General features: G+C 57.0%; 1 protein-coding gene across 1 annotated transcript in view; it reads left to right on the top strand.

Annotated features, from left to right (window-relative positions):
* The first annotated feature begins 1,709 nt into the window (after positions 1–1,709).
* The window catches only part of CSF1 (colony stimulating factor 1 (macrophage)), a 15,269-nt gene continuing 4,201 nt past the window's right edge, over positions 1,710–12,777 (top strand). Inside the window, exons 1-7 of the mRNA XM_004689678.2 lie at positions 1,710–1,831; positions 2,957–3,019; positions 4,159–4,329; positions 7,832–7,979; positions 9,164–10,182; positions 10,717–10,769; positions 11,045–11,103. Coding sequence (XP_004689735.1) covers positions 1,793–1,831; positions 2,957–3,019; positions 4,159–4,329; positions 7,832–7,979; positions 9,164–10,182; positions 10,717–10,769; positions 11,045–11,090 — 1,539 coding nt within the window. The 5' untranslated portion in view covers positions 1,710–1,792 and the 3' untranslated portion in view covers positions 11,091–11,103. The remainder of the gene's footprint in view (positions 1,832–2,956; positions 3,020–4,158; positions 4,330–7,831; positions 7,980–9,163; positions 10,183–10,716; positions 10,770–11,044; positions 11,104–12,777) is intronic.

Below are 12,777 nucleotides of genomic sequence, written 5' to 3'. Positions count from 1 at the left end.
GAGGCCTGATGCAGCCTCCCACGAGGAGGCCCACTGCCCCCACGCCGAGGCCTGACGCAGCCTCCCACGAGGAGGCCCACTGCCCCCACGCCGAGGCCTGATGCAGCGCTAAAGCCTGCTGTCTTTGGGGGTAAGCATTGCCCTCCGTCACTGTCCTCAAACACTGACATCTGGAAGCGCCGAGGCTAGAGCTGGGCATCCTCTGCCCCCGAGACCTTTTCATCCATGCCCTTTACACTCAGAACCTTCTGGAAGCTCGTTGGGGCAGACACATCTGCACAGCCCACTTGCCTCCAGTGGTCTGAACCGGGGCTCCCAAGGGCCGGCAGTTCCCACCAGGGCTGCCTGCTCAGCTGCCAACAGACCTGAAGACCCTCCTCTCCTCCCCTGCACACTCGCCCTCCCCAGGCCAGGCCACAGCAGAGCCCTTTGCTGTGGCCCTGGGTATCGCTCTACCTCCACCCTCCAGGCCTCCCATCAACTTCTCTCCATTTTCCAAGGCTCACCAAGACCCCTCCTTCCCGCCACCCCCCTGGTAGTCAGGCTGGAGCTGCCCCTGCACTCTGGCAAGAGCTGGCAAACATTTGGGCTTTTAGTTACATGTAAATCAGCGTATTGCAGGCTGTCTCACAGCCTCTGTGTTTTTTCCAGTGTGCTATTTATTTGCCATATTTGTCTCATCATCTGGATTACTGAGCAAAGACCAGAGCCCAGAGCCCAGCAAGGTGCCAGCTTTCCCTCCACCCTGACAGCATTTCCCTGAATCTCGGGGTACCAGCTGCCAGGAGGCCACCTTGGGCTGGGGACAGGAAGTGCAAGGGTCCCTCTGCCTTTGGCTGGAGAAGGGGTGACATAGAGCCAGGGGCAAGGCTAAGGGGACTTCAGTGAGAGGAGAAGGAATAAAAGAGGGGGTGGTGGGGGGAGTCTGAGCCAGTCCCATCGCTCTGGCTGAGTGTGGTCAGGAACAACACTGGGCCAGGTGATGCTGAAAGAGGAAAGGATCTCGGAAAATGTCCTCGCTGTGATAAGATCTGGCTGTCTGGATGCAGGGCCTGATGGTACCCACATAAGGCAGGTGCCAGTCAGGGATGGCCCAGAGATAGCACTGCTGCCTCTGATGAGTCACTGCGGCTCCTTGAGCACACCCCCGGGTCCAGAAGGTCTCTGACATGGCATGGATCCCAGCGAAACTGAGTTTGGGCCCCTGGTTTTTTCAGTGACAGAGCCAGCCCTGTGGACTCAGGCTGGGCCCAAGGGAAATGTGTCTGGCTCCAAGTCTAGAAGCCAGAGCATAAACATGAACTTGAGAGGAGCAGGCAGTTTGCAAGGTGCTTGGTTCAGTGTTTTGTGTTGCAGGGACAGAATAGCATGTAGGTGCAAGCCCTAGACTTGAGCTTCCTATGGCATTGGCATTTAGATTCATGTCCTCAGAACTCACATTCACAGTCAGGCTTGGCCTCGGTTAATCTGGGAGGACGTCTTGGAGGAGATGATATCTGGTTGTGCTGGAGGGAGAGCAAACTTGTGTTGTGCCTGTTAGGAAATCCTGAGAAAGCTGGATTTGGGGGATGCACATATCCTGGAGTGGGTGACAGGGCCTGTAGCATTGTAGACATGGGGTCCTTGGTGTTCCACCCTCACTCAGCAGGGCATGGGGACTCCCGAGGAGAGTGAGAACTGGGGAGCAATGGCAGTCTTTCTATCACAGACATGGCTGGGGCCCTGGCTGCTGCTGCTCTGTCTCCCGGTGAGCAGGAGTATCACCGAGGAGGTGCCGGAACACTGCAGTGACATGATCACGAACGGACACCTGCAGTTCCTGCAGCAGCTGGTGAGTGTGACCGTGCCTACTCGACCTTCTCCCGCTGGGCAGGCGCCAGGGCCAGGGTCACGGAGGGGTTGCAGGCAGAGGAATGGGGCAAGACATGGCCTGTGGCTCCCTCCTAGCTCCACTGATGCTCCCACATTGACTTTCTGAGGTCCCCGCCTCTGCCCCGTCCCCGGGGGCCCCTCTCTGGCTCCTCTACAGACAATGAACAGGGTGCATTCCAGCTGGGTGCCTGGGTTAATGATTGCCCAGACTGTCAACTGTGGATTTTGAAAGTCTGTGCCACTTGCTCGCCCATGTGTGACACTTCTCCGAGGAGCCAGCCCGTCTGCCGACATGTCCAGATGTGGCCTCCCCTCCTGGCCTCCCAGATATAATGCCAGCCTGGCACGAGGGCCACAGCCAGCTTCGGAGGGGAGTTTTCTGCCGGTTCCCAGCATTCAGGCCTCATTCAGCCCTCATTCATGCTTGCCTCAGGGCAGGGATCGGGCTGACCGTCCCTCCAGGGCGTGAGAGAGCCCGTGCCACATTCTAATAGGGGAAGAAAAGTCCTCGAGTCCAAACGCAGATCAGCAAGGCAGCGTCAGGTTGCCGCTGCGGCTGCTGTGCTGCTAAGGAAAGGATTTACCACCGCTCCATCCAACCAAGCAGGGGGCTACCAGTGGCTCTGGAGCTGGGGTGCCTCCTGCCTCATAGCTCTGTCCCTTCCATGCCGCACAGTCCACGCTAGAGCAGCAGCCACGGCTGCTCTGAGGCTTAGAGTCACAGAACCACGGCTCTGGGGAGCTGACACCAGCTTTAAGGCCGTCTATCCCAGCCCTCACAGATCCCCAGAGTTTTCTAGTCTCTGCTTAATTCCCGCCACGGAGCTCCTGTCCTGTATCTGCTAGGTGGCCCTCACTAACACACTGGCAACATCAGTAGGAAGCAAAAGACTTGTTCTCTGGCCTTCTCCTGGGCATGTAGAAGGCAGAAGTCTTCCCCTAGCCTTGGTTCTGTCTTTTTAAGTGTGGCTGGGGGTGGGGTGGATGAGGAGCCAGCTGTGACTCACCCAAAAACTCGAGTCTCCATTCTCAGGCAAACTCCATCCAGCTGCAGACCCCACCCCCCCAATGCCCTCTCTTACAGATTGACAGTCAGATGGAGACCTCGTGCCACATTGCCTTTGAGTTCGTAGACCAGGAGCTGTTGGTGAGTTATCACTACTTACAGGGCTGGTGCACAAGCTTCCCAGGAAGGATGTTTGTGGGAGCATAAAGTCAGGAAAAATTCTGGAGCTGGGAGGGGTTGGGTGTGAGGATCCCTGGGAGTACAAGTCTGGTGTGCCAGGGCCCAGGGCTGGGCAGCATACAGGGTCAACCCTCTGCAGCTTGCTTCTCATGCTTACTGTGTGCCAGGGACTTTTCTGATTTAATCTTGACATGACAGGACACCACTTGCTTTTTGTCCTCAGAGAAGTTAGGGAGCAGAGCCGTTCGATGGCAGAGGCCTGATTTAAATCCAGGCAGACTGGTACTAGGGCCTACCGCAAACCAATACTTCTTTTGGGTCCTGTGCTTTGCTTAAGACGTCACCTCCATCCAGCAGACACACCGTCAGCCAGGATGTCAGCCCAGCCCTAGGCTGTCCCCCTCGTAATCCACACCCACCCGCCGCCAAGCTGCAGGTTCTGCCTCCTGGCAGCTCTGAGATCTCCCCTACCCTCACCCTGTCCATCTGTTGCTTGGAAGTTCTAGAAGTTCCTAACTTCCAGTGTGTACCTCATCCTGCCACTAGGAGGGGCTCTCCAAATTAATCCCTTACCTTCACTTCCCTCTCCACAGACCTGTTTGGGGCCCCCCTCGCTTCAGAGAAAACCCAGATTGTTTAGCCCGGAGTTTATAAACTGTACTCCTTGTCACCCTGCCCCCCGCCCTCCCTCATTCCTTGCTCCTTCCTGCCTCCAAACCTTTGCACAAAATCTTCCTGACATCTAAACTGTGTTTGCAATGGCCCCCACCAGGATTCACTTTGCTCTGTTCATCTTTGTGCCTCATACAAAATCCCCGTCACACCCAGAAGTTGCTCCAGGCTCTGAGCTTCGACATGTCCGACCCACCCACACTCCTGTTGGAGCTGGAGATAGCTCATGGTCCACAGAACAACCTCAGAATTTCATTCACTCGCCTACTCAAGCTTCAGCAAGCATTTAATACTGAATCAGTACAGGAGCAGAGAGTAACACCATCTCTGCTGGGGCACCAGCCAACACTCTAGAGAGACGTCTGGCGCAGGGCCGGGTTCCCAGGCCAAATGGACCAGGCCATAAACTCCAGGTTGTCGTTTTCCAGAAAGACCCCGTGTGCTACCTTAAGAAAGCATTTCTCCTGGTGGAAGACATAATGGAGGACACCTTACGGTTCAAAGACAACACCCCCAATGCCAATGCCATCGTGCAGCTCCAGGAGCTGTCTTTGAGGCTGAAGAGCTGTTTCACCAAGGACCATGAGGAGCAGGATAAGGTAAGGGGTCCTGGAGCCATCACTAGTAGGTGGCGGGGTGGGGGGGGGAGGGGCTGCGGTGCTGGTGTTCCTGCGGGAGCCGAGAACATCCGCTTGCCTCACAGCTGGTCATTTTTCGCAGTCTTGCTCATGTATTCATCCCACAAACCTCTGCCGAGGACTCACTATGAAGAGGCCCAGGAACCCCCCAGTTCTGCCCTCACAGAGCTTGTAGGCAGTGACACTGGCAGTCACAAAACCAGCACAAGAAGGACGATTCGTCCAGCCAGCAGCAATGGGTGTCCAATTTGTGCCAGGTTTTGTTCTAGACTTTGGGGAACAGCTGTGAAAATACACAAAAAGTCCCCACATTAGTGGAATTTCTATCTGGGGGTGATGAGACAGCAAAATATCTAATGATTGGGATGTAGGGTGGTAACAGTTGCATTGGTGGAGGGTAAACCAGAAAAGGGAAGACCGGAAAGAGGTGAGGGAGTGAGTTCTCAGCCAGAGCTGTGTCTGAGAGACCAGGGCTCTAATTAAAAGAGGGGAGGGGTTCAAAAGACAGAGGGCCCTCCCTGGTGACGCAGCGGCTTGAAGCACAGCTAAAGCCACTTCTGCATGAGTTCGATCCCCGCCTCAGAGCTGACCCACACGGCGCGGCAGACCTCTCCTGACCCTCAGCAGTGTACTTCATCCATCTGCTCCCCACTCTGTCTCTGGTGACTCCTCTCACTGCCCCTGCACCTCTGGCCTGTACCCCAGTTCTATGTACATAAATAAATCTTTAAAAGAAAAAAAAAAGACAGGAAGCATTCTGGGAAAAGCGAGAATGAAACAATGAGAGAAGTTTCATTTCAGCTCCAAAGATGAGTGAACGTTAGGGTTGGTGAGAGCATTCCGGAACAGGGGGTGCTGTGCACAGCCGTCACGTGAGTGGGAACAGGGACGCTTGGGGTCCTCAAGGTGGCCGCGTGGCCAAAGCATGGATGGGAGGGAGAGAGCAGAGAGGAGGCAGGAGCCAGGTCACCTAAAGGATGTGGGATTTTTGTCTGAAGTGTGCGGGAGCCATAGTGAGCAGCGGTGTTACCTAAGAGTGTCACCTCATGGGACCTTTTAAGGCTCTCCTGTGCTGTGTGGAGAAGGGATGGTGGGGAGGCTGGGAGAGACCCAGTGGCCGGGAAGGTGGAGGCAAGTAGGTGTGGGTTTAGAAGGACCGAAGACCTTGTTGTGCCATGGCTGTGAGCAGCTGAGAGGTGGGAGTCCAGGATGGCTTATCCTGGAGCACCTGGAAGTTCCAGGAAAGATGAGTGGGCAGGACAGATTTGGGGGAGACCAAAAGTCCCTTTGGGGTACACGAAACTGAGGCTGTTGTGAAGCTGCCCGCTGGAGAGTCAGTCTCCAGCTGGATACCCAGTCTCCAGTCAGCTGGAGATGTCAGAGGTCACCTGTGAACCCTGGGAGGGTGGGGGCTGTGTGGCACAGTCCCTGTGCGGCTCTTGGGCCTCCCGCATTAAGTAGGATAGAGGCAGGCCCAGGAACCCCATGCGTAAGGAAGGAGACCTGGCGGGGAGAAGCAGCAGAGGAATGAATCTAGCATCACCCGGCCCGTGCAAAGGAGGATTTCAGGATGGAAAGAGCAGTCAGCTTTGTCAGAGGGGCTTGGGGAAGTCAAGCAGGATGAGTGGCCGTTGCATCTGGCAACAGGGAGGTGGCTGTTTGGAGGCCAGATAAGGGTGGCAGGCCATGGAGACAGTGCTGCGGGGAACTTGGCTTCCAAAGGGAGCGGAGAGAGAAGTAACGGGGCGTCGTGGGATTGGGGAAGAAACCCGTTCTGATGAGGGTATCGTATCTGTGGTTTCCCGATGTGATTTTACTAAGGCTCGCTGCAGGGAGGGGGCTTGTTTAAAATGCAGATTCCTGGGACATACACCCCTGGAGAGTCTGATCCACTGGGTCTTGGGATGGGCCCAAGAATCTGCATTTTAGGGACACTTCCCCCACCAACCCCGCCCTGACCCCAGGCGCTGAATGTGGAGGGTGGGCTCTCACAGAGGGAGTCTTCCGTAGCCAGTGAAGAGGTCACACAGGCAGGTGGGCACTGGCGTGGAGGCCATTTGTGAGCAGCACCTGCAGCAGGAGTCTGCTGAGAGAGCCTGGTGGCATCAGGACTTCTGGCTGAGTAAGAGCCAGCTTTCCTCTCTCCTATAACAGCCCGGGGGTGGGGAGGCTGGCAGGGATCATTGTTTTGACTTTCCAGATGAGGAAATGATCCCCCACTGGATGTTCACTTTGCCAGCGTCACCTCACCGGTGAGTGATGGGGCTGAGCCCAGCCGGGCCTTGTCATTGCACTCATTTAGCTGGTAAACATTTCGGAGGGGCCTACCAAGCACAGGCTGTGTGCACAGCGGGAAGCCTGGAAGCCCAGCAAAGCCCCGCGGGTCCAGTTGAGGGGAAGCTCAGAGCTTGGCAGCTGCGGCCAGCAGGTCAGCGCTGAAGGCATGGGAACGCGTGGCAGTGTCCGCTGGGAGAGGCGAGGTGGATGGAGCGCCGGTCCCTGGGGGACGCCGGCATCTGGGAGTCAGGTGGAGGAGGGGAGGCAGAAGGAGCTGCTGGAGGGGTAGGAGGAAAAGCAGGAGTGTGGGAAACTGCTCGGGGGCCCCAGTAGGTGTGGGAAACTGGGTCCCACGAGCAGAAGAGAGAAGGGCGGTTCAACAGCCAAGGCTGGGCAGCGTCCGCCTCCTTCCTAGACACCCAGAGCCGGAGCAGGTCCACGCCCGTGGCTGGCTGCAGTCCACTCCCAGCACAGCACACGGCAGGACAGCCCTGCTAAAACTCACGCCCTGCGCACCGCCACCTGCGTCTCAGCAAGCCCTCAGAGGTGCTCATTGCTTTATGGCTGCAGTTAACAGGTCGGGACATGGCCAGCAAGTCCCCGACCTGGCCTCTGGCCTTTGCTGCTCTCGCTCTGTCCCGTCTCTCACTGAACCCCTCCTAGATGGCCGTGCAGCAGCCACTCTCTAGCCGTCTTTCAGTCGTTCGATGTTCCAGGCCCTTGTCTGCCCCAGGACCTTTGCACATTCCATTCCCTCTGCAACCCCACTGCCTTTCCTGGTTAACACTTGTGCGTCTCTTAGATCGTTCTTTGAGGAAATTCTCCTTAGGCCCTCGTTTAGTTCTCCTTATAGACTCCCAGATCATTCTGTAGTTCTTCGTAGAGCTCACCGCCCTTGAAATACAGTCTTTATTGCCAGTGCCATCTGGACTCCATGTTGGCATTGTATTCATTGCACAATTCCCAAGTAATCACCATATGCCTGATACCTATATTGGGAAGTAGATCCTGGAGTACATGACATACCGCACCATCTCAGGGCTGATTCTGCTGCCATCGGGGCAGAGTAGAGGCAGAAAACAAAAGGGAAGGAGACATCTGAGAAAGGCCAAGGGAGTTTCACACACAAGCCAGAGACTGGGGGGTGGAGGCCCGCGCTCACCAGGGGCTTCTGCTCTCCTTCCAGGCCTGCATCCGAACTTTCTCTGAGACGCCTCTCCAGCTGCTGGAGAAGATCAAGAATATCTTTAACGAAACAAAGAATCTCCTGAAAAAGGACTGGAACATTTTCAGCAAGAACTGCAACGAGAGCTTTGCTAAGTGCTCTAGCCAAGGTAAGCACCCAACAGGCCAGCAGATGTGCCTGGGGGGTGGGGAAGGGCATGTGGGCAGGGCAGAATTGAGAGGTGAGAAGTGGGGCTGGAGGGGCCCCTGGGAGACAGCCTGGCCGCTGCCTGTGTGTGTAGACGTGCTTAGGTGTGCACGCGTGGCTTTGTGTCCCTCTGGCATCTGGGCACAGGTCTCCCCTGACGTGAGTGCATGTGCACCTACTATGTCTGCATGTCCAGGCCTCAAGGAGGCGCACACGGGGGCGCTGTGGGATCGGGAAGAGGGGGGGCCCTGTTGCTGACCCCCGTAGGCCTGGGGGCTTTCCCCACCGGCTCTGCAGGCTGGATGGACATATGGGGGTGCCATGGAAGGAGCAGAGGCTCTATCTGGGAGTCGGGTCCTCGCTCCAGGAGCCCTGCTGCAAATCACCAGGATGCCCTGGCACTCCAGAAGTTCCCAGGATGTCTTGCTGTCCCCTCAAGGGACAAGGCTGGAGTTGAAGTCTGAGCGTCACGCAAACTGTCCCAGTGCTGATCCAGCTGCACACATGTGTACCCTGCGTGTCCGCGCCTGCATCCTGTGCCACGTGTGCTTCCTACATTCAGCCTTGCTGCCCAGGCAGGGGCTGAGCTCCCGAGACCCGCCAACGGCCACGCCCAGTCTCTTTGCTTCAATCCCAGGGCCTCAAGCCTTGGCCACATTCCAGCCCCAGCCTGTACCCGTCCGTGGCTGTGCTGTGTGACTCCCTGGTTGTGCATGAAACCATCTCACTCCTTCCCAAACCAACGTGTCTTTGGGGCTAGAGGGTGTCTTGTGTCTTGTGTTGGTCCCGGATGCTGTTGTTCAACTGCCTGGCTTGGCTGCTACTCACCGCTGGCTTGGTCAGCTGACTCTGGTGTGGGCTATTCTCTGGTCTTTCCTGACCGTGGTCTGTGCATTCAGCACCCCCTGCCCCCCTCTTTGCTTTCTGCCCCGAGGGCCTATGTTTACACCTTCCTTGCCGACAGCCTGTGCCATGAACATCAGTTCTAGTCCTGTCCTCTCCTCAGCCCCAGGGCTGAGCTAGGGGATGAGGGGACCCCCAGACCCACACACCCTTCTCCATCCCCCTCTGAGAAAGTTGTGCTGGAGGCTGGTGACTCTATATCCTCCCCGTCTTTCTCTCTCCCTCTCTCTGTGGTTCTTTCAGATGTGGTGACCAAGCCTGATTGCAACTGCCTGTACCCCAAAGCCATCCCTAGCAGTGACCTGGCCTCTGTCTCCCCTCAGCAGTCCCTCACCCCCTCCAAGGCCCCTATGGCCAGCCCGACCTGGACTGACTCTGAGGGGGCGAAGGGCAGCTCCCTCTTGCCCGGTGAGCAACCCCTTCACACAGTGGACCCAGGGAGTACCAAGCAGCGACCACCTAGAAGCACCTGCCAGAGCTTTGAGACGCTGGAGACCCCAGGCGTTGAGGGCAGCCCCCCCGAAGACTCGCCTCAGCCACACCCCTCTGCCAGGGCCCCCCTTCCTGGGGTGGACGACGTTCTTGACTCTGTATTGGGCACTAACTGGGCCCTGGAAGAGGCCTCCGGAGAGGCTAGTGAGAAGCCTGCGCCGGAAGGGGCAGAGCCTTCGCCCTCCGGCCTGGGAGGGAGCAGTGTCCAGGCAGAGCCAGCCAGCCCCAGCGATCTCCTCTCAGCATCCTCTCCACTCCCCGAACTGGCAAAGGGCCAGGAGCCAGCAGATGTGACTGGCAGCCCCCTGCCCAAGATGGGCCCCCGGACACCCAGTGGCCAGGCCCAGAATCTCACCCCTGAGAAGACAGACCATCCATCAGCCCTGCCCAGAGACCACCAGGATTCCACCGGGACCCCCTCACTGCACCCGCAAGGCCGCAGCAGCCCCTCCACTCTTTCTGCTCAGCCACAGCTTCCCAGAAGTCACTCCTGGGGCAATGTGCTGCCCCTCGGGGAGCTGGAAGGCAAGAGGAGCACCAGGGACCGGAGAAGCCCTGCAGAGCTGGAAGGAGGATCAGCCAATGAGCGGGCAGCCTGGCCCCCGGCCCGTTTTAACTCCGTTCCTTTGACTGATGCAGGCCATGACAGGCAGCGCGTGCAAGCCTCCGACCTCCAGCTCTCCGGCTTTGCCTTCCGCCTGCTGGTGCCCAGCATCATCCTGGTCCTGCTGGCCGTCGGAGGCCTCCTGTTCTACAGGCGGAAGCGGCGGGTAAGAAAGGCCGAAGTGGAACCGAGGCTGCAGCTTGGGCAGTGGTGGGTGGAGGAGCAGGCCGGACGACTGTTCGGATTCTGACTGGGTTTTTCAGAGAGAAAAGAGGCTGATGAGCACAGAGGACGGGAGGTTCAGGCCGGGGTGTGGCCACTTCAAGAAAGGGAAGGACTCGGGCTCTCAGGGCATGAAAGGGGTCGGAGCAGAAGGGAGTGGGAAAGAATATTCTGGGGCTGAGAGCAGGATGAGAGCCCCAGGTGGGAGAGGAGATGGAGAGGGACAGTGAGGCTGCGTGGGAGTCAGGGCCTGGCATTCACTGCAGGCTCTGCAGAGCCCGGGACATCAGGACCCCACCAGCCCCGATGTGGGGAGCGACAGCCTGTCTGGGAGAGGAGAGCCTCACAAGCTCCCCGGCCCCCGTAGCCAGCCCCCACTTCTGGGGCAGACTTCTGTAATTCTCACTGGCTTCACGAGCAGCCTGGAGGTCCCCCCAAACCCCCAGTTCCTCAGTGAGCCTCTCTTTCCTGTCTCTAGAGCCATGGAGAACGTCAGGCGGTGGAAGTCCCCATGGAGCAACCAGAGGGCAGGTGAGAGTGGGTGGGGGGGCCAACGACCTGTCTGGACGTCCACTTCCCCTCCAGTTTCCATGACCTCTGAAGAAACGGAGCTCAGAATAGGATGGGAGCTTGTGTGAAAGAGGAAACGCACCCCCTTCCTAGATACCTGGGAAGTTGGCTGATTTCTTCTGGGTCTTCTAAATCTGAGGGGACTAGAGCATATGTGGAGGTGGGGGTAAAGTTGCAGGGCCCCTCACTCCCCCGCCCCTCTGAAGTCTCACTCCCGTGCTGTGCTCTCCCCTCAGCCCCCTGACCCAGGATGAGGACAGACAGGTAGAACTGCCGGTATAGGAGGCTTTCTAAGGTAAGACTCCGATTTGATCTCTCTCCACCCTGAAAACTAGCCACACCCTTTTCCAGTAACCCTAACCTACTGGCCACACCACCAACTTCCCGGAGGCCCCACCTGTGACTCCTACTCCCTTCCCCACTGGCCCCCAGCCTCTGCCAACACTGTCCTCCCTGGGTGCTTGGTCTCCTCTGTCTCCTGTTCCTCCCACCCCTTCTGAGCCAGGCCCCACTGCCTCTGCCTGCACTGAGGCCTTGTTTCTGCCCTGAGCTTCCAGTCTCGCTGCTCCTCTATCTCAGAGCAGCCGCCATCCTCTTGTGTCAGCTCTTTACCCTCCCGGGGAATTTCAGTAGCTCTGTGTTGCCTTTCACTTCTCAGCTTGTCTCTCAACCCCACCAGCCGCTGCCCTCAACACCCGCCTCTTGCCAGCTTGCCCTCTGTTTACACCCCACTTCAACCCTCTCCCCAGCCGAGCGCCTCTCTACCTCCTGCTTCGTGTAGATTCTACTACCAGTAGACCCATGGAACCGTAGTCCAGAGGGGCTTATAGAGCTGCTCTGGCCTAGCGTCCCACCCCAAGGGGGCTCCCCTCACACACCCCTGGCAGGGACTCAGCCGACTCCCTGTCACGCTCCCCCCGTGCCAGGCGAGTCCCCACCACCTCCCACGAGCTCAGAGAGGAGTCCTTCCTCTTTCAAGGTGCGACTTAGCTCCCTGCCCTGCTGTGCTGAGAGCCCTCCATGGTTAAAGTCAGTTATCCTTGTCCCCTTTAAGAATTCTCAAAGCCAAATGTGGCCAAGCCCCTCAAACATTCCTTATATGATATGGTTTTCAGACCCCTCACCATCCTGGTCACACTTCTTTGGACACACTCGTTTGTCAATGTCCCTCTGAAAATGTGGCACCCAGGCCTGGACACAGTGCTCCAGATGTTGTCTGACCAGCTCAGAGTACAGTATCTGGACAGTATTCTTCTACTCATAGACATTATGATTGCATTAGTTGTTGTTGTTGTTTTTTTCTTTTTAACAAATACATCATATTATTGTCATATGCTGAGTTTGTAGTCTGTGAAAAGCCCTAGTTCCATTTCCCAGAAACCTCTGTCAAGCCAGACCTTGTCTGTTCTGTGCTGGACGACTTCATTTTTTTAACTGAAGTGCAGGGGTTTCTATTCTCCCTGCTGAAACTGCCCTGGTGGTTTGGGCCCATCTCCTGAGCCGAGTGGCTTTGCATCTCATCCTGTCTCCCGAGCGTGTCTCCCGACACGAGGCGTGTCTTCGGCTCTTGGCCCACATGGCTGATAAAGATGTGTCCCCACTCGGCCCTGGGACCGATTCTGCCTGCCCCTCTCCCCGCCTCCCTTCAGGCCTTCCCGAATGTCCCCGCTGTCCCGACAGCTCCTTTATCAGGCCCTTCGCTCTTTTGTATTTGATGAATACTGTATCGATTCGCACTTATTAATGTTGTTTTTATACATTTAAAAATCTGGTTCTGTGTAAATATGCATTCTGCACCCCTAAGAAGGCTGTAAGCCCCTTGAGGGCAGGGACTGTGTCTTCCACGTTTTGCATTTCTTTTTTATCCCTTTCTAAGACAGAAAGGGCTTCCCTGGACTTGCCAAGAAGAGCTCAATAAAAGTTGACTGACTGGCTTCAGGGATGACTGACTGGCCACCTGGCCCGAACT

The sequence above is a fragment of the Condylura cristata genome, unplaced genomic scaffold (assembly GCF_000260355.1).
Source record: "Condylura cristata isolate star-nosed mole 26May11 unplaced genomic scaffold, ConCri1.0 scaffold00026, whole genome shotgun sequence".
NCBI classification, from domain to species: domain Eukaryota; kingdom Metazoa; phylum Chordata; class Mammalia; order Eulipotyphla; family Talpidae; genus Condylura; species Condylura cristata.
This window is presented reverse-complemented; position numbering and strand designations above follow the sequence as displayed.